A 27,246-nucleotide genomic window follows, 5' to 3' on the forward strand; every position below is an offset into this window, starting at 1 on the left:
TGTCTGTGCCCGAGCTCCTGTCAGGTACCAGTTTGCCAACAAATCACGACCTGCTGGGCTACTGTTCCAGGGAAGGAGGTTCATCCACAGTGATGACTAATGCAGATATGACCAGCACACAGCCAGAGAGTTAAGACCCACAGCACAGGCAGTAGAGACTACAACTATGTTGAGAGAAACCTATAGAGCTTTAAATAATATCATTAAATAGGAGGTGCCAATTAACAGACACAATACGAGTACAACGACACAGAGAACACGAGCACAGAGACACAGAGGGAACATGAGCACAGAGACACAGAGGGAACACGAGCACAGAGACACAGAAGGAACACGAGCACAGAGACACAGAAGGAACACGAGCACAGAGGGAACACGAGCACAGAGACACAGAGGGAACATGAGCACAGAGACACAGAAGGAACACGAGCACAGAGGGAACACGAGCACAGAGACACAGAGGGAACACGAGCACAGAGACACAGAAGGAACACGAGCACAGAGGGAACATGAGCACAGAGACACAGAGGGGACACGAGCACAGAGACACAGAGGGAACACGAGCACAGAGACACAGAGGGAACACGAGCACAGAGACACAGAAGGAACACGAGCACAGAGGGAACACGAGCACAGAGACACAGGGAACACGAGCACAGAAGGAACATGAGCACAGAGACACAGAGGGAACACGAGCACAGAGACACAGAAGGAACACGAGCACAGAGGGAACACGAGCACAGAGACACAGAGGGAACACGAGCACAGAGGGAACACGAGCACAGAGACACAGAGGGAACATGAGCACAGAGACACAGAGGGAACACGAGCACAGAGGGAACACGAGCACAGAGACACAGAGGGAACAAGAGCACAGAGACACAGAGGGAACACGAGCACAGAGGGAACACGAGCACAGAGACACAGAGGGAACAAGAGCAGAGAGGGAACACGAGTACAGAGACACAGAGGGAACACGAGCACAGAGACACAGAGGTAACTCCCCCAATAACACAATTCTCCTGCTGCCTCAGTCTTGGTCCAACTGAGTAAAGCCACAGAATACCCATGTCAGTCCAAGACTGCTCTGATCAGACATGTGTGTGTGTGTGTGGTGTGTGTGTGTGTGTGTGTGTGTGTGTGTGTGTGTGTGTGTGTGTGTGTGTGTGTGTGCGTGTGTGTGTGAAGACAAAGTGAGCAGGTCTCCACAGGGTGAGTGATTACATTGAGACAAGGTACATACTGGTAGGATGGACACCACTAATCCCACAAGGGTAATCCAACCCTAGCTCATTAGCTACCAGGGACAAGATCAGTGATCAAGGAGATACTGCACGCAAATACACACACACACGCACACAGACGCTCAGACACACACACACAAATGCACGCGCGCACACATGCACACGCACACAGAAGCACAGACACACACGCACGCACACACACACACACACAAAAAGACCACAGGTATCCTCATGTGCTTCATGGCCAGCTACAAGATCACACACTGTGAAAGTTCAAATGCATATTTAAAACTTTCTTGATGAATCTGTTGCACAAGGCCCAATCTATATGTACATATCCCAATATAGCATTTATTGTGTCATCATATCAAATGCGACAGAATAGCAATTCTGACTCAGTGCCAGGACACCAGTGCCAGGCCACACCGGCCGAGGTTCTGATGGTGAGAGAGATCCAGTACCCAGCAGTCAACGCGTCACTCACCACACTACGGGCCTCACGGGACATGTTATCACTAACGTCAAGACCTACCCTGTAGCCTTGAGTCAGCGACCCTCCCGACAGCAAGGCTCCGAGGGGCACAAGAATGCTCTCAGCACACGCGCACAATGACACGTACCTGGTTGATGATGTAGACACCGTAGTCGATCTTCTGCCGGCGCAGGATCGGGTGGAGGTAGTGCAGCCAGAACTTCAGGTGGTGGTCTCGGTGCCTGAAGGGGATGATGATGGCCACCTTCTGCTTGGGCCTACAGTCAGGGGGCGTGTACCTGCCCCCGTCAGTCACGCTGGGGTTCTCCCTCTGCACCTTCTCCATGGTCATCTGGGAGCTGAATTCGATCAGGAGACGCCCCACTGCAGAGAGAGCGAACATCGTTTAGAAACATGCCCCACCTGAAGGGAACAGTACAAAACTGCAATTTGTTCATTAGCCATTACATAAAGGCCAATGGAGTAACAATAATCTCAATAATTTATAACAGTAAGTCTCAGTTTGTTTCTGTTTCAATATATTATCATGTATGTATCATTAATTTTGCTAAATTTAAGACACATCATCATCAACCCAGAAAATATAATGCGATATATGCAGGTAGCATAATTTTCACTTTAGCCATGTGACCAGTAGAGGGCAGTCTCCTCTCCTACCGCCAAGTCACTAGCTTAATGTTGATCCACAGATCTTAAGCAGAAATAACCAATTAATATAGCCTGAGCTTCCAATGTGATCAATTACAGACCTGAGTATATCTTCATATGTACACTCTACACAAGCTTTACAAACAGCACAGCTGGCAGTGTTTGTGGACCAGTCAGAGAACCTTCTGGAGACAGTGGTGCAACACAGCCCACACCACATGCAGCAACAGATGGGCACCGTGCCTGCCATGGTCATGGGTTATGCAGCTTTGCAAAAAAACAACAAAAATCCCTGTAAAATCTGCTCCTCATGTACCCTGTTTCTCACCATATGACACCCCACATCACACCATATGACACCCAACATCATACCATATATCACCCCATATGACACCCTACATCACACAGTATATCACCCGACATTACACCATATGACACCCCACATCACACCATATGACTCCCAACATCATACCATATATCACCCCATATGTCACCCTACATCACACCGTATATCATCCGACATCACACCATATGACACCCCACATCACACCATATGACACCCAACATCACATTGTATATCACCTGACATCACACCATACGATACCCCACATCACACCATACAACACCCCACATCACCCCATATGACACCCCATATCACTACATGACACTCCACATCACCCAGTATGACACCCCACATCACCCAGTATGACACTCCACATCACCCTGTACAACAATCCACATCACCCAGTATGACACCCCACATCACCCTGTACAACACCCCACGTCACCCAGTATGACACCCCACATCACCCTGTACAACACCCCACGTCACCCAGTATGACACCCCACATCACCCTGTACGACACCTCACATCACCCAGTATGACACCCCACATCACACTGTACAACACTCCACATCACCCAATATGACACCCCACATCACACTATACAACAACCCACATCACCCAGTATGACACCCCACATCACACCATACAACACCCAACATCACCCCACTTCACCCAGTATGACATCCCACATCAGCCAGTATGATACCGCGCCTCTGCCTTCCTCCTCAGTGGTGTCCACACCATTATGAATTCCTGCTCTCATGCTGTTCAATAAACATCATAAGAAAGGGAGTTACAGTTCGTGGAGCTTGTGAAACATCACTGTGCCGTCATTCTGCTGGGATGCTGGGAGGCGGAGTCAGAATAAGCCCCGCCCACCAAACCACGCTGTCAACACAGCACCTCTGACCCTAATTGCTTTATTGATATAAAGACAGGAGACTAACAGCGTCACCTTCTCTCTCTCTCTCACACTCACACACGCACACACACACACACACACACACACACACACACACACAAGGACATTCAGGTTTAGGACTATAAAATGGAGTTGCGCAGCATCATTGGGCATGTGTGCGTGCATTTCTGTTTGCTCCTCACACACTTCATAAACATAAGCACCAGTGGAGCAGGTCAGCGTGCAGCAGACGGATCGTGGATGTAATTGAGTTATTTAGTTTCATTTTTCCTTCTTGCTGTCTGGCCCTGAGATAAAGTGGCGCATGCGTCTACCGAGCACCCTCCACCTCCAACTATGGGCTGATCTTCATAATCACGTTTCCACTCTTTCTGTCCAGCCACTGACGGCTTCTGTCGAGTGTTTCCATAAATATGCTGTAATTGCTCCTTCCTTGCAGACACAGCAGGCCAGGGTGGGGGTGTGGGGAGCGATGGTACTATTGTGTCCACTTTTTATGAGATGCGCCAGACACCAGCATAATTACGACTCTCCGCTCTTCCTCTCAGAAAACTGGGCTCTGTCCTCTGACTTTCCAAAGATCCCTTTGAAGTGTTTTATCCACAAAGGCAGACTGGATCTGGGCGGTATTAATTAGAGGGGTAGGATTAAAAAAAAGTAAAATATCTTTTTTAAAAAGTCTCAGACTTAGGGGAGGTCAGGGTGAATGGATGAGTGAGGATATCCTAGATCACAAATTCTGTATCCTTGCAGCGGCACAAAGCAAGGGGTGCTGATCTGAGACCAGTTTAGCTTGCTTCAATGATTAACCCTGGATCGGCGGTTCTCCTGTGACAGGAAGCATGCACAGTTCAGATCCAGCCCACATGCTGTAGGGTCTGTGTTGTCCTAGACATTGTGTGCTCCCACACACACAGGCACACATACACACACACACACACACACACACACACACACACACACACACACACACACACACACACACACACACACAAGCCATTGATGAAACAGGGGTAAAGAGACAAACAGCTGACCGTAATCATTCAACGTCCAGCACACAGTGCTGTAATTTATTAGCCACTGGGCTTAAATCCGTGGGGTGACGTGCCGGTGGACGTGTTGGGTGACTTGCTGGGTGACGTGCCGGGTGACAGAAGCAGTGTTTGCTATGAAAGACACCCGCACCTTATGACCGGCCAGCCCGTGAGATAGCAGGTTATACAAAGAGAGAGATAAAGGGAGGGAGAGAGAAAGAGTCTGCAAATGAGAGACTGAGAGAGCTGGAGGGAGGGAGAGGGAGAAAGAGAAGTAAAAGGAGGAAGAGGTAGTGGGAAAGGAGAAAGAGAGAGAGAAAGAAAGAGTGGGAGGGAGGGAGAGTTGGAGACAAAGAGAAGCATAGTGCAGAAGGAGTGTATCAAAACAGACAAATCCAAACTCTGTGCCAACTTCTCACTGCAGTAGGACCACTGGTCTGTGATTCCAGATGGAGATTAGTAGCATTTGAAAATCTTCTTAACTCAAAGCAGGAGAAAAGCCTAATCCAATCACTTCGCCCCGCATTAAGAGGCAGAGTGTGGTTGAGATTTAATCAGTTCTCTCACCTGTTCTCCCACTGGGGTTACGACCATCAGTTTGGCTCAGAGTAAAAAACTCTGAGGGCTTTACTGAAGAAACACTGGGGGTCCATTTCATTTTATTTTAAGTGTTTTTGTTTGGGTTTTTTCTTTTTGGTTAAAAGATGTCGACATATTATTCTACTCCTCTAGTGCTTCACATGGCAACTTCACACGGCAACTTTGTCAAGAATGTGTTTGGACAGCTTTTAAAGACAAGTCAACAGCCCCTCCTCTAATACACCACATAACATCACCTCTCTCCAGTCACAATGAGAGCGTTCCAGTGAGATAGGAACAAGCAGAACGATGGAGTTTGTCACAGTAGCTGCACGGATCAGACACTGCCCAAGACGTGCTGTGAAGGCCCAGTATGGTGAAGTTGCCTGGCTGGTACGCAGCATCCACTTGAAAAAATGGGCAATAATCACCAGGAAGAACCAGAGATGTTTCTCATAAAAACAACAGCCTTGTTTCACTCTTCACACCTGCCAAAACTATTAACCCATCACATTCTCTGGCTGGTGTTTGTGATGTGTAAGTCCACAGTGCTACAGTACAGTGTGCCAGGTTCAGAGCTCTCAGTCTAAGCAGAGGCATCTGTGACTGTGAGCATAACCAGTGAAGGACCAGCAAGAGGGAGCTGTAAAGAAATGGAGGATGAGACAGTGAACAGATGGAGAAGTGCTGGAACACAATACTGCTCGGGAGGAGGGGTTGTGGGAACGAGGGAGTGAGGGAGAGAAAGAGAGGGAGCAATGAACGAGTAGGACAAGACATGAGGAAGGGAAAACAAAAGAAGTGGTGAAGACCAAAGTGGAGAGAGGATAATTTAGCAAGAGGAAGAGAGAAAGATGGATTGTGTGGTGGAGAGAGCGAGAGAGCGAAAAAGAGAGCACGAATGAGAGAACGCAAGAGTATGAGCAAGAAAGAGGGTGAAAGTGAGACAGAGCAAAAGAGCGAGTGAAAGCGAGAGTGAGCAAAACAGCAAGTGAGAGAGAGAGAGAGAAGGGGGACGGACAAGCTGAGCTGTGACACATTTTTTCATTCCTCTGGGCCAATGGAGCCCTGGTTTGCAGCTTATTGCCTCTCAACCCTAACCTTTGACCCAGACAGAGGCCACGCTCACGAGCCAGAATCTGCTGGCAGAATGTGCTTCAGGCCAAGCAGGAGGCCAATCACAGCCTCTACACAGGCCCCGCCTCATGCAAGCCCCGCCTCACACACGAAGATCTGAGCACATAGCAGTCGCCCGGACTAATTTCTAAGTTTGGAAATCTGCAAAACGCTGAAAGGTTCTTTTCCATGCCCTGTCAAGTAGTGGGCAACGGAGGGAGCTGCCCCCCCTCCCCATGCCCTCAGTGTCCTGCTGTGCCCCGCCCCAATCCACAGTCTCCGCCCCATGTAATGCACATCTCACGCAGAGAGGGTGTTAGTTGTTCCCTTACCTGCATGGGGCGTTAGATGTTCTGAGCCCATGCATTTCGCAGCTGCGCTACCCTGCACTGGAGGCAGGCGGCATTACTGCAGCGCTTCAAAGGCAGGGCATGAGGCACAGGGATCAAGTTCTGGCCCCGGACCGCCTGGCCAGAGGAAGGATCGAAGGGCCGAGCGTATCGGGTTATTACCTACGCTCACTGAATAAAAAGTGACTAAGGCTGAATGCTGCGGTACATACAGGCGCTGAAGACAAAGACACTGAATTCTCCACTGACATGGAGAAGGTGGAGGATGATTACTCCAGTCAGTAGTCTACTAAAAGGTGATCTGGTGATATCAATGGTTGTTTCTCTCATCAAAAGCAAGACTCTCTCTCCACTCCCACCACAGCCTAAATCACAGCTACGTCCACCTATTCACAGGAACAGGCCTCATTCACACATTTAATTCTGGGTCATTATGAAATTCTCTTGACAGTCTTCTACATCCAGTGCTCTGACACGTGTTATTTTATGTTGTGAATATGAAAGTAAGCCTATCCATCTACTATAATTCCCTTCAATATAATTTGAAATCAATTTGAATTTTATTTGTATAACGCTGTCAACATCAGACTTTGTCTCAAATCAGATTTGCAGAAGCCACAGGTCCAGATCCCTAACGAGCAAGCCGAGGACAACAGGGGTAAAGGACACGAGGAAGAAACTATGACAGGATCGGACTCGGAAGAGAAACCCATCCTTCATAACAGTGTTCACACAAGTAACAGTAGTAATACATGGAAATAACTGAACTGGCACGCAGTGGAGTGCTGCTAGCTGCAAGTATAACTCTGAATGAGATCATTCAGAATGGAGTTAAAAGCGCAGGAGTGACCAGTCAGAGGCAGTACCCAGGCAACGTGAGAATGGAGAAGTAAACAAGCTTATAATCATCTCACTGTTCAATCACACAGCGACTCACTGCCATTTCCTGTTAGTCTGGCTGGTGCTCTATGGGACAGTGAGGACTGTATGTGAGAGTGTCATCAGGACAGAGAGTGACAGAGAGGAGTGAGAAAGCGCCGAGTCATGACATGACCCCCAATGCTATTATGTTTAGACCCTCCAGTCCCAGCTCGAACTGGGGGGGACCTGCGTCCTTAACTGTCCTGCTGACAGCCTGGTGGAGTCCATGACTTATAAGGGGTGCTGTAGAACACTGGGAATTTTGCACAGTGAGAGATTTCCAGCAGTGTGATGTGAGCTCATTAGCACACAGTACAGCTGTGCGGCTTCACTATCTTTTTGGCACGCAAGTATTTAAATTCCACTTGACCTTAAAACCTCGATTAGAAATTGCTGCAAATGCAAGCATTCAATCAATGCTAAAAGTTCCGACCCAGGAAGCAGAGCTATTTACCATCCTTTCAGGATGCAAAGCCTGAAAACAGGACGCTTGCTCCAGCCCTCAGTTTTATCAACTGCTGTCTGTGGCTTTAAACTGTTAAAAACGCGGACTCAGGTGATGTAAGCACCGGCACCTCAAAACAAGACAAAGCAATCTAATGTGGGCCATACCTCATGACCTAATCAAACATAATGAGGCAGAAACATCAGAAGACAAGCTTTTATAGCTGCAGACATCCCCCCAAACCACAGGCTAGCTTATGCCTGGCGAGATTGTCCGCCTGGCTATGGAGCAGCTGCTGTTCTGCCTGCAGGGATGTGAGGAAGGTTTGATCAGCCCTGGACAAAGGCTCAGAGCAGAGCCGTCCTTCAGGTGTGGAGGATTCTGGAAGCAGTGCTCCATTCAGCACCCCCACCCCGCCCCCGCCGAGCAGGGAGTTTTTGCATCGCTCCCTCTCTGAGCCAGATCCCATGTTCTCCGAAGCCCACACAACAGAACCGACTCCTGAGTAGGCCCCAAGCCCTGGCACACAAAAGGAACAGCTGACAGAGACTCAGAGTGGAGGCAGAAAGGGTCCTTTTGTTTGGGGGTCCGCCAGCTGCCATACCCCCCCCCCTCCCCCAATCAAACCCAGCCTTTCATGTGCAGCCATGGAAACACAGCCAAAAAAACGGGGGCGGGGGGACCTGCCCTCCTCCTCCTCCAATCACAGGGTTGCAAGCAGGAGCCGGAAGGGGCAGCCTGGAGCAGACTGAGGGTGCCCCAGCCAGGTGGCCTTTGCTGGGCCACTCCTCTCTGCAGGCTTCCATACAGCTCTGCTGGAAAAGCATACTTGAGTGTTACATGCTCACCAAACAACACACAGCACAGGTCTTGGTTTCAGCCATCTGATGGACAACATGTGTCCTGTGGCATTCGCTCCATGCCCACCAACACTCAGACAGGACCATGCAAGTGCTTTGATATCTAGACTTTCTGTGGTTGGGTAGTTTGAGGCTATTAAACAATCGAGCCAGACTGCAATTTCTTTCCACACTCTTTGGCACTGGCTGGGGGCAAAGCACTGTGAAATTGGGCAGTTTCCTCTGGCTGTTTCTGAATCCTCTGTCACCCCTGCACCAACCCTCCCATCACATGAAAACAACATAATGAAGGTCAGGGACAGGAGGCAGTCTGCAGAAAAACACAGCTGATGGCAGTGTGATGACAGCCCCTCTGAATTACACTCTACAGACACCTGAAAGCACACAGAAGAAACGAGGAAGCCAAGCCTTATCTGTTACAGAAAGTGGAGGAAAGCCACAGACTAGGTGTAGCTCAGTTACTGGCAATAAATTCCTTTTTGAACAATGAGATTTTAGTAATTTTGACAAATCACTAGCCCAGGAGGCATGGTCTAAAAACCGAGAGGTGGAGCACATTATCCCAGGAGGTGTGGTCTAAAGACTGAGAGGTGGAGACATTAGCCCAGGAGGCATAGTCTAAGGGCCGAGAGGGGGAGCATGTTAGCCCAGGAGACATGCACTTTTCTACATGATTTATTAACTTTATTCTTCGCAATGTTTTATTCCTATATTCTGATGCTGATACTAGCAGAAACTTATATTTGAAAAATTATTCTCAAGCACAATCGTCGTAAAGTAGTTTAGCACTGATTATCAGTACTGCTCATAGTCGTATTTAAAATCAAGCTTTATACTGACCGTATGATACCTGAGAAACTGTCAACTTTACATTAAGCTCTAAATCTTTCAGAAACACAGACTTCATTTAGCATTCTACTTCATAAACAATTTTAAAGTTCCAAAGATACCAAAAAATAAATAATTGATTACAACATTAAATGAAGCAGTGGGAAGAGGACCAGTTTCAAAGCCTCACGCAATAAAAAGCAACTAAGTATCTCTTCTGTTGGATTTCAGTGATGGCACACTTTGGAGACAAATGCCCCTGTGATCAAAGTTAAATTGGGTTGTTTTTAATTATCAACTGCACTAAAATGGTACAGGATATATATGCATTCTATCAGTGCTATTTCTGAGATTTGAAAGGCTACTTTCAGTCTCTAACAATCATTCTAAACAGACAAATTATGCCACCAAAAAAAACCCTTTTTTTTGTTGGTTTTTGCCTAGGAGACAGGTTGTTTGGACGTAGTGTGTGTATGACTCAGGAACATAGGTTCAAGGAAAGGTCAAGGTTCAAGCAAAGACAGGGGTCTTAGTTAGCTAGCTTATATTGTCGTGAGCATGTCAAAGTGAAGTCAGATAAATGAGCCACTTGTTTCACTAGAGTATTGGGAAAACCAAGAGTTCCAGAGGGTTATTTTATGTCCACAGCCCTTTACTAGAGACAGATGGTATGATACAGCAACTGTAACACTCTACAGTTTCACCTTTATAGCTGCTTTTTTGAAAAACAATTAGCACTTGCAAAACTGGAGGATTTCACTGCGTATCACATTTTTTCCTATTACCCAAAAATATGCCATGCCCCTGCACCAAATACTTAGAATAATTAACAATTCGTGAGTCTAGTTTTGGCAAAGAATCATGTAAAGCCATAATTTCCACTCCCAGTGGATACAATAATGGCTTCCTAGTAATCTGCCATTGTGCACATATTTTCCATGGACAACGGGTCTATGAATTCTCTCCAGCAACCCATGTTTGCTGTTTATGCTTGTAGTTCTCTTTAAGCAACTTACTTGGCATGCTGGGAAATCCACCAGCTCTGACAGCTCTGTCCCTCTGACAGAAAATCAAAATGAAGAAATGTAATGCACCATTAAAGCCTTGTTATGATTTCTGTCAAGACATTTCACTTAAAAGCCTGCCAGAAGTGCTGAGATCGCCTATTACAAGACTGTCAGTGTATTTTTTAACTTCGAACAAAAGTAGCCTTTTTACTGAAACCAGAAGCTAAAAAGTCCTTCTTCTGAGTTTGGTCCCCAGAGTTAGAAAAACAGCAGTGCAGCCCTGTTGTAGACAAAGACTGGAGTTCAGTCATTCCGGTGTGCTTGGCAGTAGAACCATGCGGTTGGAAGGCCTGTCTGCCTGCCTGTCTGCCTCTCTGTCTGTCTGTCTGCCTGCCTGCCTGTCTGTCTGCCTGTCTGGCGCGGCCCAGATCCTGTTATTTTCAGCTGCCCTGAAGCCTGGGGTTCACCTGAACCACATACATCACTCTCTCCTGCCAACTGGAGGGATACACGAGCAGAATCCCTGGACCAGCAGACAATTCTGATTCAAAGACCCAAACCAGGCTTTTGGTATGAAGCAAATGTTCTGATCTGGGTCCAAGGAGAGAAGATCTTACCAAGAGCTGAGTCAGCGGGGAGCGATTATTGAATGGGGGGGACAAGATTTTTATAACTGTCACATTTTCCCAACAGTAAAAATAATTAGATCTCAGAATATTGGCTTCATACAAACTTGAAGTGACCTTGAACAGCAATTGAAGGCAAACTGAGTAATTGTCTATGCAATTAGCAAATGTTCTGTCTACTGCTGAAGTGCACCATCACAGAGCCAGGCTGTACAGTTAATCTCCTAATAAAACAGAAGCAGTCTCCTCATCCCAGGACCCACACTTCTCCTAACCCTTCTCTAACCCTAACCCTAACCCTTCCCCATGGCCTTTTCAGGGCAAGCAATTGGAAGAAACTCAAACCAGTAAGGAGAAACCCAGCCTTCTCCATTTGAGAAAGCAAAGCCTTTGAACCAGGCCTCCAGAGGCTTTGGATATATGAGCAATACCGGCTGCTGCTGTTACTGCTGAAGACTGTCCTGCCAGCATCCAGATGGGGCGTGGCCTACTTCCTCCAGTCACAGCTGCTGTCTGTCATTCGCCGCCTGCTACCAGCCAGCACTGCTGTAATGAGGGCCACTCGGGACGTTCAGACTTCAGCTTCAAAGTCTTCGCTCTGTACACAAACTGCTCTCATGGCAGCATATTGGACACTATTGTGGTTTTAAATCCTGAATCAGAGATTTGAAAGACAAAGTGTCACTGAATGTTTCACTCTGGAGACAACAGGGACCTCCTACAGTGTCAAGGACAATCTTTAAATGCAAAAAACAAACAAATAAAAAATAAGCACATAGAGTTAAAAAAACAAAACAAAACACCTTGCCTCAGGAAGGGGAAGAACATGTAGTACAATTCTCTGAGGTGTTTGGTAATCCATGGTGTCTTCACTCATCAACCCTAAATCTAACCAACCCTAACCATCATCATCTCTAACCCTAACCAACCTTAACCCGAACCCTAACCATCATCAACCCTAACCATCATCAACCCTAACCATCATCAACTCTAACCATCATCAACCCTAACCCTAATCATCATCAACCCTAACCATCATCATTCTTAACCATCATCAACCCTAACCTAACAATTATCAACCTGAACCTTCTGTTCAGGACATTTCTGCTAATAATTGGAAAAAACAATTCATTTGTTAACAGAATTAAACCAAGTTTGCACCACTGTTCTGCTCTAGATCTCTTGCAATTCTGACTGTGTGTAACCTATATGACAGCAATTATGCAGTGTGGAGGCTTGCGCATACAAGGCCAATTATTTCAGCATCAGTGCAATATAACCACCATCCAGTGCATGCTCTAACTGTGCACTGCCCACCTCTGACCATTCTATGCCCAGTTCTAAGTGTCCTCTATCCATGTTCTAACCATATTCTGGTTAGCATGCAACTTCCAGAGCTCAGACTTCACTGGCATCATTTCTCCACACCTGAGGTTCCCGTGATTTATGAGCAGCTTGACAACTTGTGCATGCATCACTGTTCTGCCTGAATCAAATTACCTAGCAGTGCTCATCTATAGCTGGAAATAACTAGCTCCAGCAATTTCACAGCACAACCAGCACTTAAAATATCTCGCCGTGCTGCCGAGGTATGATCAGAGGTTAGGAAAGAAATGAGAAGCCATCGCTGACCAAATACTTTCTTCTGTGAATAAACACAGAGGATATACAAGGACAAATGCCTTCCTGTTATGTTCGCAAGTTGGAAGCTAACGATCTGACTTCAAAACACTGTCTTTTGCCTCAGACTTTGTGAATCATGATCTTCCAAAGTCAAATCCTCAAATGTGTGTGCTGTGGGAAACGATTAAGTTAAAAAGGCTTTATGTTCAAAGTTTGTAGCTCTTCTCAGTGCAACAAGAAGTTTCCGAAGCTGGCAATCTGCCAAAAATAATATTCACTAATTTCAAAGAAGACAATATTCAAAGCATCAAAATGAACTGTCAGCAATTTTGTGTTCTGGGGAATCATCATACAGTAAATTCATCAGAACATGACAACAAACAGAGAAAGATATGGAGATGCAGAACCTCAATCTGACAAACAACAGAACAAAATGTCTTTATAGGGAAAGCCAGGCTTTGCTGACATTTCAGAATTTAGTCAGATTAAGGGCTGGGTTCAAGACCTGGGTATGGTTGATGTCTTTGTCACAACTGTTTTTAGATGGCAGAGAAATTATTACATGTCACACAGACTACACCCCCTTGCCTTTTTAAAAAACAGGGGCATGGATTCAGAGGCCATCTAAAAACAAAGTAGAACATAACAGCCTTGACAAATAACTTATTTGTACACATCGCTCCAAGGGGAGCTCCAATACCTGAGTGCAGGAACCTTCACCACCAAGCAGCAGGAGGTTAGCGGACTTGCTCGAGAATAGCAGGAAACAGCTGGGATCTAATCCATACCCTCTCAGGGCTGGAATCAAATCCATACCCTTTCAGGGCTGGGATCGAATCCATACCCTCTCAGAGTTGGGAATGAATCCATATTTTCTCAGAGCTGGGATAAAATCCATATTTTCTCAGAGCTGGGACTGAATCCATACCCTCTCAGAGCCAAAAATTGATGTGGCCTTAAATGACCTGTGTTGGGCTTTCCCCCATTTAATTACCATCTCCAACACACATTAGACTTAAAAATAAATCATATGAATACAAGTTTACTTTATACAGATCCAAGTCAACTGTTGAGGGCTAGCTTTGGGGGGCTTGATGGAATCTTATTTAAAGGCAGTAAAAGCTTTTCAAATGAGAGCTATTTTGGCACTTAAGCAATGTAACTATCATCTGTGGTGCTTCAAGAATAATCAAATCTACTCCCTGTGATGTTTCTCTCCAAGACCTCTATACTGAATAGCATTGAAAGTCACTTACTATATGTCGGTTCACTAAATAAATGTCTACTCCTAAGAAGCAACATAACACCTATCAAGGTTTTTCACAACATGTAACCTATTGACTGGCAGGAAAATTCATATATGGTCATCCTTGACACATATGGTCTCTCCGTCGCAACAGTCACTTACCAAACAATTTCATCTACTAGACAACCTCATGGAAGTCTGCTGAACTAAATCCATAAATCAATATGGAGGTGTTTTTTCTTCCACCCCAAAAATAGTCCAAGTTAATACCATTACTCCTGAAAGCTTGAAAAAAGAAAAACCTCCATAAATCAAGTGTGGCATTTATTTTCTTTCCAGAAAGAGAGCAGTTGTTTCCATCTGCAGCAGAGGTGGGAGGCAGTGGCCGGGAGCGTGGAGTCTGCTGTCCCCTACCCCATCGCACCCCTCGTCCCTCTGCTTTTCACCTGATATGAATCAACACATGAGAAAAATGAGAAAATGAGCTCGGCGTGCCTTTGGCGACCTGATGTGTCCTCTCACCTCACCTCCCCACTATTCCCTAATAAAGAGTGCAAGAGTTCTCAGCTAAATAAATGCCAGTCCAGCATTAGGGATTTTGGTTCTGCTTGCTGCCTTCCGATGGCCCATGATAGCCTCCCTCCACTGTGTTTGTGTGCAGTGATTCACACTTACACATGATCCGCACTTTCTGATATGACTTTGGTTTCTTTTTTGTTGTAAGTAAGGAGAAGGTACATTATAGAACACCAAAAAAAGAAATCAGTAAAAAATGCCTCAGCAGAAAATGTTTTAAGGGACAAAGACTCTAATGTTGCCTATTCCTAACAGAAGTCACTTGTCTGACCACACCTCCAGGGTTAGCATATTCCATGCATAGCATATTCCATCCATATTCTTTAGACCATGCGTTCTGGGCTAGTGTGCTCCACCTCGCTGCACATTAGACCACGCCTCCTGGGCTGCTGTGCTCCACTTCTCTGACATTAGACCACGCCTCCTGGGCTGCTGTGCTCCACTTCTCTGACATTAGACCACGCCTCCTGGGCTGCTGTGCTCCACTTCTCTGACATTAGACCACGCCTCCTGGGCTAGGGTACTCCACCTCTCAGACCTTAGCCTACCCTGCACATGTTCTTCAGGGGAAAGGAACTCTCCAAGACAGGGCTATCTGATTTTCTCACGTTCTCACAGTCTTTATTTTTCTGTAGGTCACAGGAAACAAGGTTCTCGCTGAGAGAGACATCATTGATGTGGCATGATGAGGAGAAAACGTGGCACAATGCATGGGGATGTGAAACAGTCTTTTTTTATTTGCCAGTCCACATTGCAGTTGGGCGTTTTAATTGCCATCACGCTATGGCTGTTCAGGCTTGGAGACGTTTCTTTGAGGCTTTCAGAGGTAGACTTCACCTAATTGCAATACCACTGATGTGCATATTGAGCTGTAAGAGAAATATGAATTATTAAGACATATAGCTACATTACCTTCATGAAAAAGTTACAAGTCAATGGCAACCAGAAATATCCCATTACTCCAGACTGGGTGACCATACCTCTCACATGCTATATGACAGACAATTTCTGACTACATGCTCTTTTATTCCACATTGGAAATATCCCAAATGTAACCTATTAGTGGTTTAGCAGTTGTAAGATCTTTTATTGATCTTAAGGCTCTGTACTTGTGGCTCTGTACTTGTGGCTGCCAGACAGAAGGTCACTTATCGTATTAATTAACAAATGACCATCAAGCTAAGCTTACTGTATTAAAAGGGCCATACACACACACACACACACACACACACACACACACACACACACAAACACACACACAAACACACACACACACACACACACACACACACACACACATATATACATACACATATACAAATACATATGCAAATACACATACATATACCCCCAGATACTTTCATCTTTTTAGGCCCCACGGGGTGCTTCCTGACTTCTTTTCCATAATCAAGTTGTCTGATGAAAGTTAAACACATTGCATGCTGTTAATAAATAATCAAACTATCTCTGAATAAATGAACAAAGCCATGTCTGGGAAAATAGAAACATCAGTCTGGTCTGACCTGATTAAAAAACTCTAAAGAGAGTCTGAAAACCAGAGCTGAAATGCTTTGCGATCTAGTTAAATATTTACAATTAAGGTCAAGTAGATGATTTGACAGCTCCAACTGCAGCAGCTGTGTACATCTGTTTGTCCACACACGCACCTTCCAGAGTTCCATGGAGGGGAATTCGGCATTTCTCCAATTCTCTTCCCAGATATCAGGCCTCTGTTTTGTCATTTATCATTTTGAGGAGTCTGCTGTTCAGTCTAGTTACAGCACCGTCTTAATAGCCACCTGTGCAAACGCGGGAATTGAAGCAATTCTCTGTTCTTGCCCTGACCCCACCCCTTTAGCCAGGAGCAACCCATGTTTGGCATGCATCGATCCCGTGTCCACTATCTTCTCTAAGACGCTGACCCGATGTGACAGTCTTAATACCACCAACCCATTAAGTGTGGGGTGGGGCTGAGAGAATGTGTTTAGCTCGCCACGCATCCAGGCAGGCCAGCAGTTCATCAAAACAGGACAGCCTTGTGGAAGCGTGCAGTGCTGCAGAGAGCAGACTCATTTAGCAGCTCTGGGCACGTCCAGACCACTCTGCTGTAATCGTTAGGATTGCTCTGCACGTCTCGGCAGGTAATCGCAGCCACCGAGCGGCTGGATCCGGAAGGCTGGCTGTGTTTAGCAGGCCCGCTCCACTGCACAGGGGGTTTGAGGGGCAGCACCTGGCTAAGTCTCAGCACAGGTACTACATGGGCGGTGTGTGTCACCACGTCTGCAGGGGCTTCACTTCACTGACTTCCCAAAGCTCTTCAGTCCACCCACTCAAGAGAATGAGAGGGTAACGCCACAGGACGGCCAGTCAAGGAGCCAAGCAGGTTTTACTGTTACTGTTGTTGTTGATGGTGAGTAAAACCTCTGGGTATCACTACACCAACAGCTAACGGACAAAATTGTCACAAAACACAACAGGCAAGGCTTTCTGGCTCCGCAACGTGGTTTTAAAAATTGTAGACCTCATGTTGAATTTACAACACACGCTGCAGTTTCTGGATTTACAATGTGTACCCCAAAGAAAAGGCAAAAAGGTACTAACCTCACACCCATTTTGTGACTAAGCATCTCTTCATGGCCTGGAAAACACAACCGAGCAGAGGGAAAAAAGACAAGTATTGCACAATGAGACTAGGCGCATGAAGCCCATATCCTCTAGAACTACATATCTATTGAGGAAGGTGATGAAGAACATGGGATCACTGGGGGGTGAAAGATGGTGAAGGACTATTTATGGGCTATGCTCTTTCTCTTAGAAGTATACAGCACAGCCTGGGGAAGCCAACAAGAGACACGGGGCCACAAGGACAAACAGAGGGATGCCCTTCTGTTGTTAGTCAGCCCTAGGGTAGAAAGTCACGAACCAAGTGAAGAAGAAGATGGTGCGGGGGGACATCTGAATAATTAAGGATGGATACTAGCTAGAAGTTCCCCTGTATTAATTAAATGGATGCTGACATAAATGCTAATAATATCATGCTAATTTATCTGTACTTATTCACTAACCATGCCAAGATTGGCTCTTCAGTTCCCTTTAAAAAAGGCAAAAGATTTGTAAACTTCAAGAGATAGTATCACCTCTTTCTGCCTTATCTGTTGTGGTTATACATACACTGGCTGCAGTCTTAAACATGGGGTCTGAATTGAGCCCCTTCCATACAAATCTCCTCTCAAAAGGGGCTCAATAATACTGATGACCTTCAAGAAAATAACCGGGAACCAGGGTCCTCCTGACCACAGCACTGGACGGGCTTGTGGCCCACTGGATGCAATGCAGCTGTTCATCTGCTGCACTGCAGAGGGCAGGGCTGCACAGTGTGTTCCTCTGGAACCTGGTGTGGGACGTACATGAGGTTCTTCTAGAGCCTGGTGTAGAATGCACACAGAGTGTTCCTCTAGATCCTGGTGTAGATCGCACACAGAGAATTCCTATAGGGCCTGGTGTAGAATGCACACAGAGCGTTCCTCTAGAGCCTGGTGTAGAACGCACACACAGTGTTCCTCTAGAGCCTGGCGTCAGACATACACAGAGCGTTTCTCTAGAGCCTGGTGCCAGACATACACAGAGCGTTTCTCTAGAGCCTGGTGTAGAATGCACACAGAGAGTTCCTCTAGAGCCTGGTGAAGATCGCACACAAAGCGTTCCTCTAGAGCCTGGTGTAGAACGCTCCTACAGTGTTCCTCTAGAACCTGGTGTAGAACGCTCACAGAACATTCCTCTAGAGCCTGGTGTCAGACCTACACAGAGCGTTCCTGTAGAGCCTGGTGTAGAACGCATACAGAAGGTTCCTTTATCCTTTGCCACAAGCTTTCGCCTCATTTACTGACCTTTTTTGTTTTAACTGGGAAGAGAACCAAATACAACACCTGTTATTCTGAGCGACTGGTCCGAAAACCCTTCAGATAAAGCTCTCATAGAGGCGATGTCAGACAGAGAGAGGCTCCGCTGGGCATGGCTGCCGTCACATGACTGTGGGCAGATTTTACAGAAGCACTTCAGGGACTATGATGGGGAGGATGATGAGCCCCCTGCCTTTTTTGTAGTGGCTCACAAGCTGTTGGTCATTAACCTCCATCCAAGAATGCAAAGAATGGGAAGCACCAGGGAGCCTCCACCCACACATCCCACCTGCCAGGCTGGGCCATGAGCAAGGACAGACCCTGGCTTCTCCCTCAGCCCTGTCCCCAACCCTAGAAGATGTACGACAAAAAGATGTACCTGGGACAAAAACCTTAAGCAATGCCTCTTGTCGAAGGACTTGAATAAGCCCCTCAAAGCTCCAGGTAATATACATCCAACTTAGCCCAATAAGACGTGTGAGAGATCACTGAGATTGATAAATAATCAGAGAGCTGATCCAGGATCAGGAGTCTTACCCCGATAAGCACACAACCATAGACTTGCTGTGGGAAGATGACAACCTGCTTAATGTGATAATAGGCTGTTTGCACAGCTATCAAATTTGGACCAGTTTTTCAGTGTAACTTTACTTTATGTGTTTATTTATGTCTCGGTCAATATTATTTTCCAAAATGTTTGGCAGTTTTCTAATATGCACCATCTGCCGTTCCCCAGAGCATTCGCCCGCAGACTCGCTCATCCTGTCTCAGCAGCCAAAATCTAAAACTCTGCACAGTCACGACATGCTGTATGTCTGGCAGCACTGGTGCACATCGCCATCAGGGGACTGAGTCATGGGGAAGGCCCTGCCACCCTCCTCGTCCGGCCCTTTCATCACACAAGGCTAAGGTACTTCAACCTCTTTGAAGTGGTTCTGGCTGTGGAAGGAGAAAAGAGGATGACCCTCCCTCCCTCACGGTAACTACGGCTCCATGTCCAGCGCAGCAGGAGAGACAAAGCTACTGGCTTAACGAGGGTCTTGTAGTTCCACACTAGAGCTAAGACAAAACATGCTGAGCTAGCATCTTAGTAGCAGTCAGCAATATAAAGGCAAAGAGACAGAGAGAAACGGATAGACATACATCCAGAAAGCAGAGGAGATGAAAAAGAGAAAAAAAAAAAGAATGAGAGAAAGGGCAGGTAGGGGCATAAAAGATGGGGGCTACGGCACATGATGCAGCATAACCCCGAGCTCCCTCCAGAGCTCCACTTAAACCCTCATTAGGAGGGTTAGTGTGGCGATGGCCCAGCGCCTGGAGGCTTCTCAAATAGCACTGGAGCGCCTTTATTACCAACGGCTGCCTCGTTACGAGCAAAGAAAAAGCAGCACAATGACATTGCAGTTAATGAGTAATTTTTTCTCCCTGCCAATGGGCTGCACAGCTGGTGGAGAGGTGGTCCGCTCATGCTAGCGTCATGGCGACTGCAGCAGATGTGTTTTGTTCACGAGCTTGCGCGCTGCCGGGTCAGGGTCGTCCTCAGCCCTCCTCTCATGACGCGCGGCACTAGCACATGGAAATAACAAAGTGCAACCACAGCCAGCTGCACTGACCATCTACACACGTCGTTTGTTTTTACTGTGGACCAGCATACTCCACCAGCAGACGGCGGGTTTTGGCTGGACGTCAAAGATGGAGAAGACACAGAATTATGTCACAGTGAGAGGAAAAATGATGCCAACTCTGTTCTTCTTCTCCTCAGTCTAAAGAACAGGAGCAGGACACCAGATTTTTGAGTAAATGGAGTCTGCAGAGGATTCATTACGACTCAGAGACCCTGTACAGCGGCTGGTACTATATGTTCTCTCTCTATCACACACACACACACACACACACACACACACCCAGCTTCTGCCATTTCATCTTGTGTTCAGAGAGTGCTAATTAAGAGTTTGCAGGCATGAATACCCCCTCCTGCCTTTCTCACATTCCCTCGCATAAGTAGCTGTTTGATCTTCTCAGCGGGCCTTATTATACTGTAGTTGTGAAAGGAATTTTATTCTTACTGTTATAAAGACAAGAGTCCGCAATATATTACACTCATCTGCTTCTTTTTGCCCAATAGTCTCCTTTAGTTGACACTAATAGCAGTACTGTAACACGTGACATTTGCAGAGCTGCCATTATTGTCCCTGGGAGTCTAAGTCCATCCTATTTCTGTCTCTGTGCTACTTGGTCAGCACCAGGTTTCAGGACATTTTGAGTTTATGTTTGACTGTTTGACCTCATTAAGCTCCTGCCATGGCAAGTGCAGTAACAACCTACTAGCCTTGCTCAGCTCTAATGCATGTGCCTCAGAATAACTCCAGAGAATGCAAGCCCCAAGCACAAAGTTCCTAAGTGATAAAAGCCAAGAGAGCATCACCTACCCAGTCCAGGAGGTGCCTCTGGGCACGGAAGGACCGGCTTGGGGGTGGGGCGTGTGCGGTTTGCCTCTGGCCGGGCGCTAGGTGGCAGCTGGTCGATGGCGGGCAGGTAACTGGGGAAGGTGGCGTTGGGCCGGCCGCTGGAGTAGTTGTAGTAGTAGTGGTGTGGGCCGCGGGAGTTGTTTGTGCCACGGCCGTTGTTGAAGCGGCTGAAGATGTCAAAGCGCTGGCTGTAGACGTCGAAATAGAGGATCATCATGATGAGAAAGTGGATGAGGCACAGCAGCAGCACGACCTTGCAGACCCGCTCCAGCGTGCGGCCGAGCATCAGCCGGCTCATGGTCGAGGCCCCACGCCGCCCACCACTAAGGGCATCCGCTCAGTGCCCTCTCCTGGCCGCGCCTCGCTCAACCCCCCACTGCTCCACGCTCAGAGAATCCTCCTGCGGCAGATCAAAGGGGTGGGGGGACACTGTAACCTAAAGGAACATTTTTGAAAGCATCTCATGAACCTGGTGTGTGACTTACTCACTCACATATTTACTCACTTACATAATTAGCAAGCTAAAGACTTTCCACAAGGAGGCACTATAAGCACTTTATTAGTGGTGCTATTTTGGCATCAATGATACTTCACATCTTTGTTTCAAATATTGAGAAATCTTTGTATTCACCAAGTATCCTGACACATACAGAATTTTTCCTACTGCAGGGGCCACACAAACACAAAATGTAGTCAGACAATTATCTAGAAGATCTCATATAGGAGGAATAAGGTCACTGTGTCAGAGGCTCAGTTTATCGGCTGTATTCCAGTAATTTACACAGCAATGGACAACCTTACATACACAGTCCTGCTGGGTGATCCCCTTCGTTCTTTGTTTGTACTGAAGGTCCCTCAATGGCTGGTTATGCAGCTAGCTAACGTTGAGTGTCTGGTTATACAGCTAGCTAACGTTGAGTGTCTGGTTATACAGCTAGCTAACATTGAGTGTCTGGTTATGCAGCTAGCTAACGTAGAGTGTGTGGTTATACAGCTAGCTAACGTAGAGTGTGTGGTTATACAGCTAGCTAACGTAGAGTGTGTGGTTATACAGCTAGCTAACGTTGAGTGTCTGGTTATACAGCTAGCTAAAGTTGAGTGTCTGGTTATACAGCTAGCTAACGTAGAGTGTGTGGTTATACAGCTAGCTAACGTTGAGTGTCTGGTTATACAGCTAGCTAAAGTTGAGTGTCTGGTTATACAGCTAGCTAACGTAGAGTGTGTGGTTATACAGCTAGCTAACGTTGAGTGTGTGGTTATACAGCTAGCTAACATTGAGTGTCTGGTTATGCAGCTAGCTAACGTAGAGTGTGTGGTTATGCAGCTAGCTAAAGTTGAGTGTCTGGTTATACAGCTAGCTAACGTAGAGTGTGTGGTTATACAGCTAGCTAACGTAGAGTGTGTGGTTATGCAGCTAGCTAACGTTGAGTGTGTGGTTATACAGCTAGCTAACATTGAGTGTCTGGTTATGCAGCTAGCTAACGTAGAGTGTGTGGTTATGCAGCTAGCTAAAGTTGAGTGTCTGGTTATACAGCTAGCTAACATTGAGTGTCTGGTTATGCAGCTAGCTAACGTTGAGTGTCTGGTTATACAGCTAGCTAACGTAGAGTGTGTGGTTATACAGCTAGCTAACGTTGAGTGTCTGGTTATACAGCTAGCTAAAGTTGAGTGTCTGGTTATACAGCTAGCTAACGTAGAGTGTGTGGTTATACAGCTAGCTAACGTAGAGTGTGTGGTTATACAGCTAGCTAAAGTTGAGTGTGTGGTTATACAGCTAGCTAACGTAGAGTGTGTGGTTATACAGCTAGCTAAAGTTGAGTGTGTGGTTATACAGCTAGCTAACGTTGAGTGTCTGGACTTTTGCCAGCCCTGTTCATGTAATGTATTGATTTTTATGAGTAGCGCAGGTTACAACAGACTTTCATTATGTCCACACCTCCCTCAGCCAGCCCTTCTGCCCCTTCCGTTTGCTAGAACTATTATATATCTGCGCTCTCTTCGACACCTTTCTCTGCTTCACATCCTCCTGTGCTGCAAATGTGTGAGGCACTCCAAAAAAAGGTCCAATAACCAACACGACACACACTGCAAGGGAAACACCCTCCACAGTCAATGGGGTCGGAGGGTTCACCCAGAGCAGACATGGAAACTTTGCTGATGGCAATTTTTAGGTGCTGGGGGGTTTTTCTAGTCTAGCAGATGGGAGAGAGGACCAAAAAGGGGGGGGGGGGGGGGTTCAAACAAACAAACAGACAACAGCCTGGTCCTACTAGGAGACCATTCCTCGCCCTGTCCTTGTCACTCTTGCCGTGACTACTGGAGGAAACAGGGTGGGGAAAGTCTCCTCATTTCAAACTAGTTCACAGTTCAAAAGTTCAAAGTTCAAAAGGGCTTTATTGTCATTTCAGCTATATACAAGTGCACAGCAAAATGAAACAATGTTCCTCCAGGACCATGGTGCAACATAAAACAAGTGCAACAGACAACACACTACGCGAGTGCAAACAATACAATACAGAGCAATAATATCAAACAACAAATACAGGACAGAACCAATACACAATGAACAGACAGTGCATTTATTTTGACCAGTAAACTGGGAATATGTAAAGTGGGTTTGTGCATAGGAGTCAGTGACATGCTATACTGAACATAGCAGTCACTGGTAGCAGCCAGAAACAGTTCAGAATACAGTGCTGATTTAGTACTGTATTCTAGCAGCAAGTAGGAAGAATGTGCAAGAGTGCAAAAGGATGCATATTATATATGTGTGAAGTTTGACTTTAGCAATTTGTCCGATACAAAAACAATGTGTTTGTGTGTGTGTGTGTGTGTGTGTGTGTGTGTGTATATGGATGGATATGTATGTGTGTGTGTGTGTGTGTGTGTGTGTGTGTGTGTGCATGAATGTGTATAAGCATGTGTGTATGTGTGTGTGTATAGAAGTGTCCATTTGTTTGGAATTAGAATTAGCCAGAGTTCAGGAGTCTGATGGCTTCTGGGAAGAAGCTGTTGCACAGCTGGAGGTGCGGGACTGGATGCTGCGGTACCTTCTTCCAGATGTTAAAAGGGTGAACAGTTCATGTGAGGGGTGTGTGGGGTCTTTCACAAAGTTGGTGGCTTTCCGGATGCAGCATGTTTTGTAGATGTCCGTGATGGAGGGAAGAGAGACCCCAGTGATCTTCTCAACTGTTATCACTATTCTCTGAAGGGTCTTGCGGTCAAAGAGGGTGCAGTTCCCAAACCAGGTAGTGATGCAGCTGCTCAGGATGCTATCTATAGTGCCTCTATAGAAGGTAGTGAGGATGGGTGATGGAAAATGGGCTTTTCTCAGCTTCGGAAGGAAGTAGAGATATTGCTGGACTTTATTGGTAATGGAATTGGTGTTCAGGGTCCAGATGATGTTCTCCGCTATGTGAACACCAAGGAACTTGGTGTTCTTGACGATCTCCAATGAGCTGTTGATGGTAAGTGGGGAGTGATTTCATCTTGCTCTCCTGAAGCCAACAACCATCTCTTTTGTTTTGTGAACATTCAGATACAGGTTGTTAACCTTGCACCAGCTCACCAGTTTTTGTACCTCCTCTCTGTATGCTGACTCGTCGTCCTTGCTGATGATACCTACCACAGGCGTGTCATCAGCGAACTTGATGATGTGAATAGGCTGCCTGCTGAGAGTCCCCCCGCCCCAGGCGGGTGGGGAGGAAGGGGGGTGAGGTGGGGGTTTAAGGGGAGAGGATCTTGCCCTGACTGGCCTGCAGCTCCCTCCGGAGGCCGAACACAGGGGTGGCAGTTAGATAACACAGCGAAGAGTGACGCTGACGGCCTCTGCTTTTCCGTCCTTTCCTTCCAAGCACAGGCTTCCCACAGCAAGTGGAGGAAATCGCAGCTGCCATGTTGCAGCCTGGTTTCAGCTCTGTGCAGGGGTACTTGTGTCTGCTCACCACACAAAAGCCCCTCCCTCCTCTGCTTGGCCCCATGATGAACCACTGTCGCAACCAACCAAGGCAGAAACAGACAGGCTGCTGGGAAGAGGAGAGCAACATGCAATAAAAGAGACAGAGCAAAAAAAAAGAGGCAGTGGGACAGAGATGGAGAGAGAGGGAGGAACAGAGAGACAGAGACAGGTAGAGACAGAGAAAGAGCAGGAACATGGCAAGGCTGTGGTGGGGAAGGAGGATACAGAGTCATGAGATGAAAGTGAGAAGAGGAGTGAAGGAGAGAAGCGCGAGAAAGAATCGAGCACCACGGTTTGGGCCGAGCCAACTCCGATCCTTCTCAAATGCAATCACTTGCTCAACTTGCGCCAGTACCGGCCTTTTCCCTGCAACCAACTCTGAGCTGTTTATAATATGAAGTTTCGGCACACTGTTCTCTGAGGCTGTGGAGCAGCTGAGCCTCCACTTACAGCTATTGTTCAAGCTTCTCCTGACCTGTTTGGCTATCAGGTCGACCTGAGACCCAAACCCACAGGAACCTCATTCTGTCCGCCAGACCACATGCACTGTTACAATGACATGGGTTTTATACAGTGAGTCTGTCAAGGGCAACAATCACAGTGTTTATTGTTATTTCATGTCTTCTGTCTTAACTTTCAGCTCGGCTGGGGTCTGAACACATTTGGATAACCCTACTCCAGAGCATCAATATAACACAACTTCATCATGCATGGAACACCTCCCGAGGTTCTCCAGTCAATACAGGCTCTGCCCCTGTGAACGAAAATCCAACTCTGAATGATATTCCCCAGCCCAGCCATGGCTGGCGTGAAGCAGGGAGAGAGAAGAGGCTCAAAGAGCATTTTGGATGTTCATGTCCCAGTACTCACACTGGTGAAATATTCATCAGAGCAGCTCAGCCTAGCGGAAGAAGGCCTCTGGCAGGAGCTTGAGCAAAAAAGCTGTTTGTTCTCTTTGCTATTACTACTGCATTAGGATCACCACCCCTACAGCCTGGAATCAGGCTGCTATGCAAGTAAGCCAAACCTTTTGTAAACAATTCTGTGTAATTTCAAACAAAAACTGAAAACCTAGCGGATGCGATCATTAAGATTTCAACAGTGGAGCGGTGAAGAGAGCCTTTGTTGTGCACTGTTGTGACATGTTGTGCACTGTTGTGACATGTTGTGACATGTTGTGACATGTTGTGCACTGTTGTGACATGTTGTGTAATTGTACAGCCAAGTAAATTACTTTCCTAGCAAATGTGGAACACAGCTGAAGACCCATCTTACACACGGCATGGAGGGAACACTGGTGCTAATTAGAACAGGGTCCTGGGAAAAACAGGTGAACTTACCAAAATGGTTTGCAAACTTTTACTTTTTAAAATTAAAACCAGTTTAATTTAAATTAGTACCCATAAATAGATAAATGAATAAACAAATGTATGAGTTAATAAATGCAACCATATCAAAGTAATGAATAACAACAATAACCCTGGCTTACTCACAGTTAACACAAAAACAGGTCACGGCACTAAGTTAAGTATAGGTGGGCCCACAACATAAAGACAGTGAGACTGTAGCACATCTAATGAATATTTCACATGGAACCTGTGTCATAGCTAATAGAGACACAGGATAAAGGGTAACAAAATTACACAAGCAAGTCGCCCAGATGAACTGGAAACATGTGGAGTGCAGCATGTTCCAGTGTTAATAACACACAGGCTAACGTGTGGCGCTGTTGCAATCCATTATTAATCAGATCCAAAGCCAGCAGTCACTTAATCACTAAACTGACAGCTTTTTGAAACAGAAAGAAAGGAATCCATCTAACCACCTAAGACCAAAATGACAAATTTTGGTATAAGATGCATGAAACTAATCTGACCATATGAAATTTCCCCATCTTGATTCAATATTTTGATCATCCAAATGTAACCCAAGCCCAGACAGACCCAGCATCCAAGGTGAACACACAAGACCTGGACCTCATTTGGAACTTGATGTCAGCAACATTAGTTAGCTTTGGTTTTATGCAACTCTAGAAATGACCATCTGATGCAACAATA

At 46.4% G+C, this 27,246-nt stretch overlaps 1 protein-coding gene across 1 annotated transcript in view; it reads right to left on the reverse strand.

Moving 5' to 3' along the window:
- Positions 1 to 27,246, reverse strand: part of b4galt2 (UDP-Gal:betaGlcNAc beta 1,4- galactosyltransferase, polypeptide 2) — an 84,677-nt gene that overhangs the window by 48,000 nt on the left and 9,431 nt on the right. The window contains exons 2-3 of the mRNA XM_027021732.3: positions 21,193 to 21,631; positions 1,865 to 2,100 (exon numbers count right to left, since the gene is read on the reverse strand). Of these exons, the coding sequence (XP_026877533.1) occupies positions 1,865 to 2,100; positions 21,193 to 21,529 (573 nt within the window). The 5' untranslated portion in view covers positions 21,530 to 21,631. The remainder of the gene's footprint in view (positions 1 to 1,864; positions 2,101 to 21,192; positions 21,632 to 27,246) is intronic.

The sequence above is a fragment of the Electrophorus electricus genome, chromosome 20 (assembly GCF_041902795.1).
Source record: "Electrophorus electricus isolate QZ-2024a chromosome 20, ASM4190279v1, whole genome shotgun sequence".
NCBI classification, from domain to species: Eukaryota; Metazoa; Chordata; class Actinopteri; order Gymnotiformes; family Gymnotidae; genus Electrophorus; species Electrophorus electricus.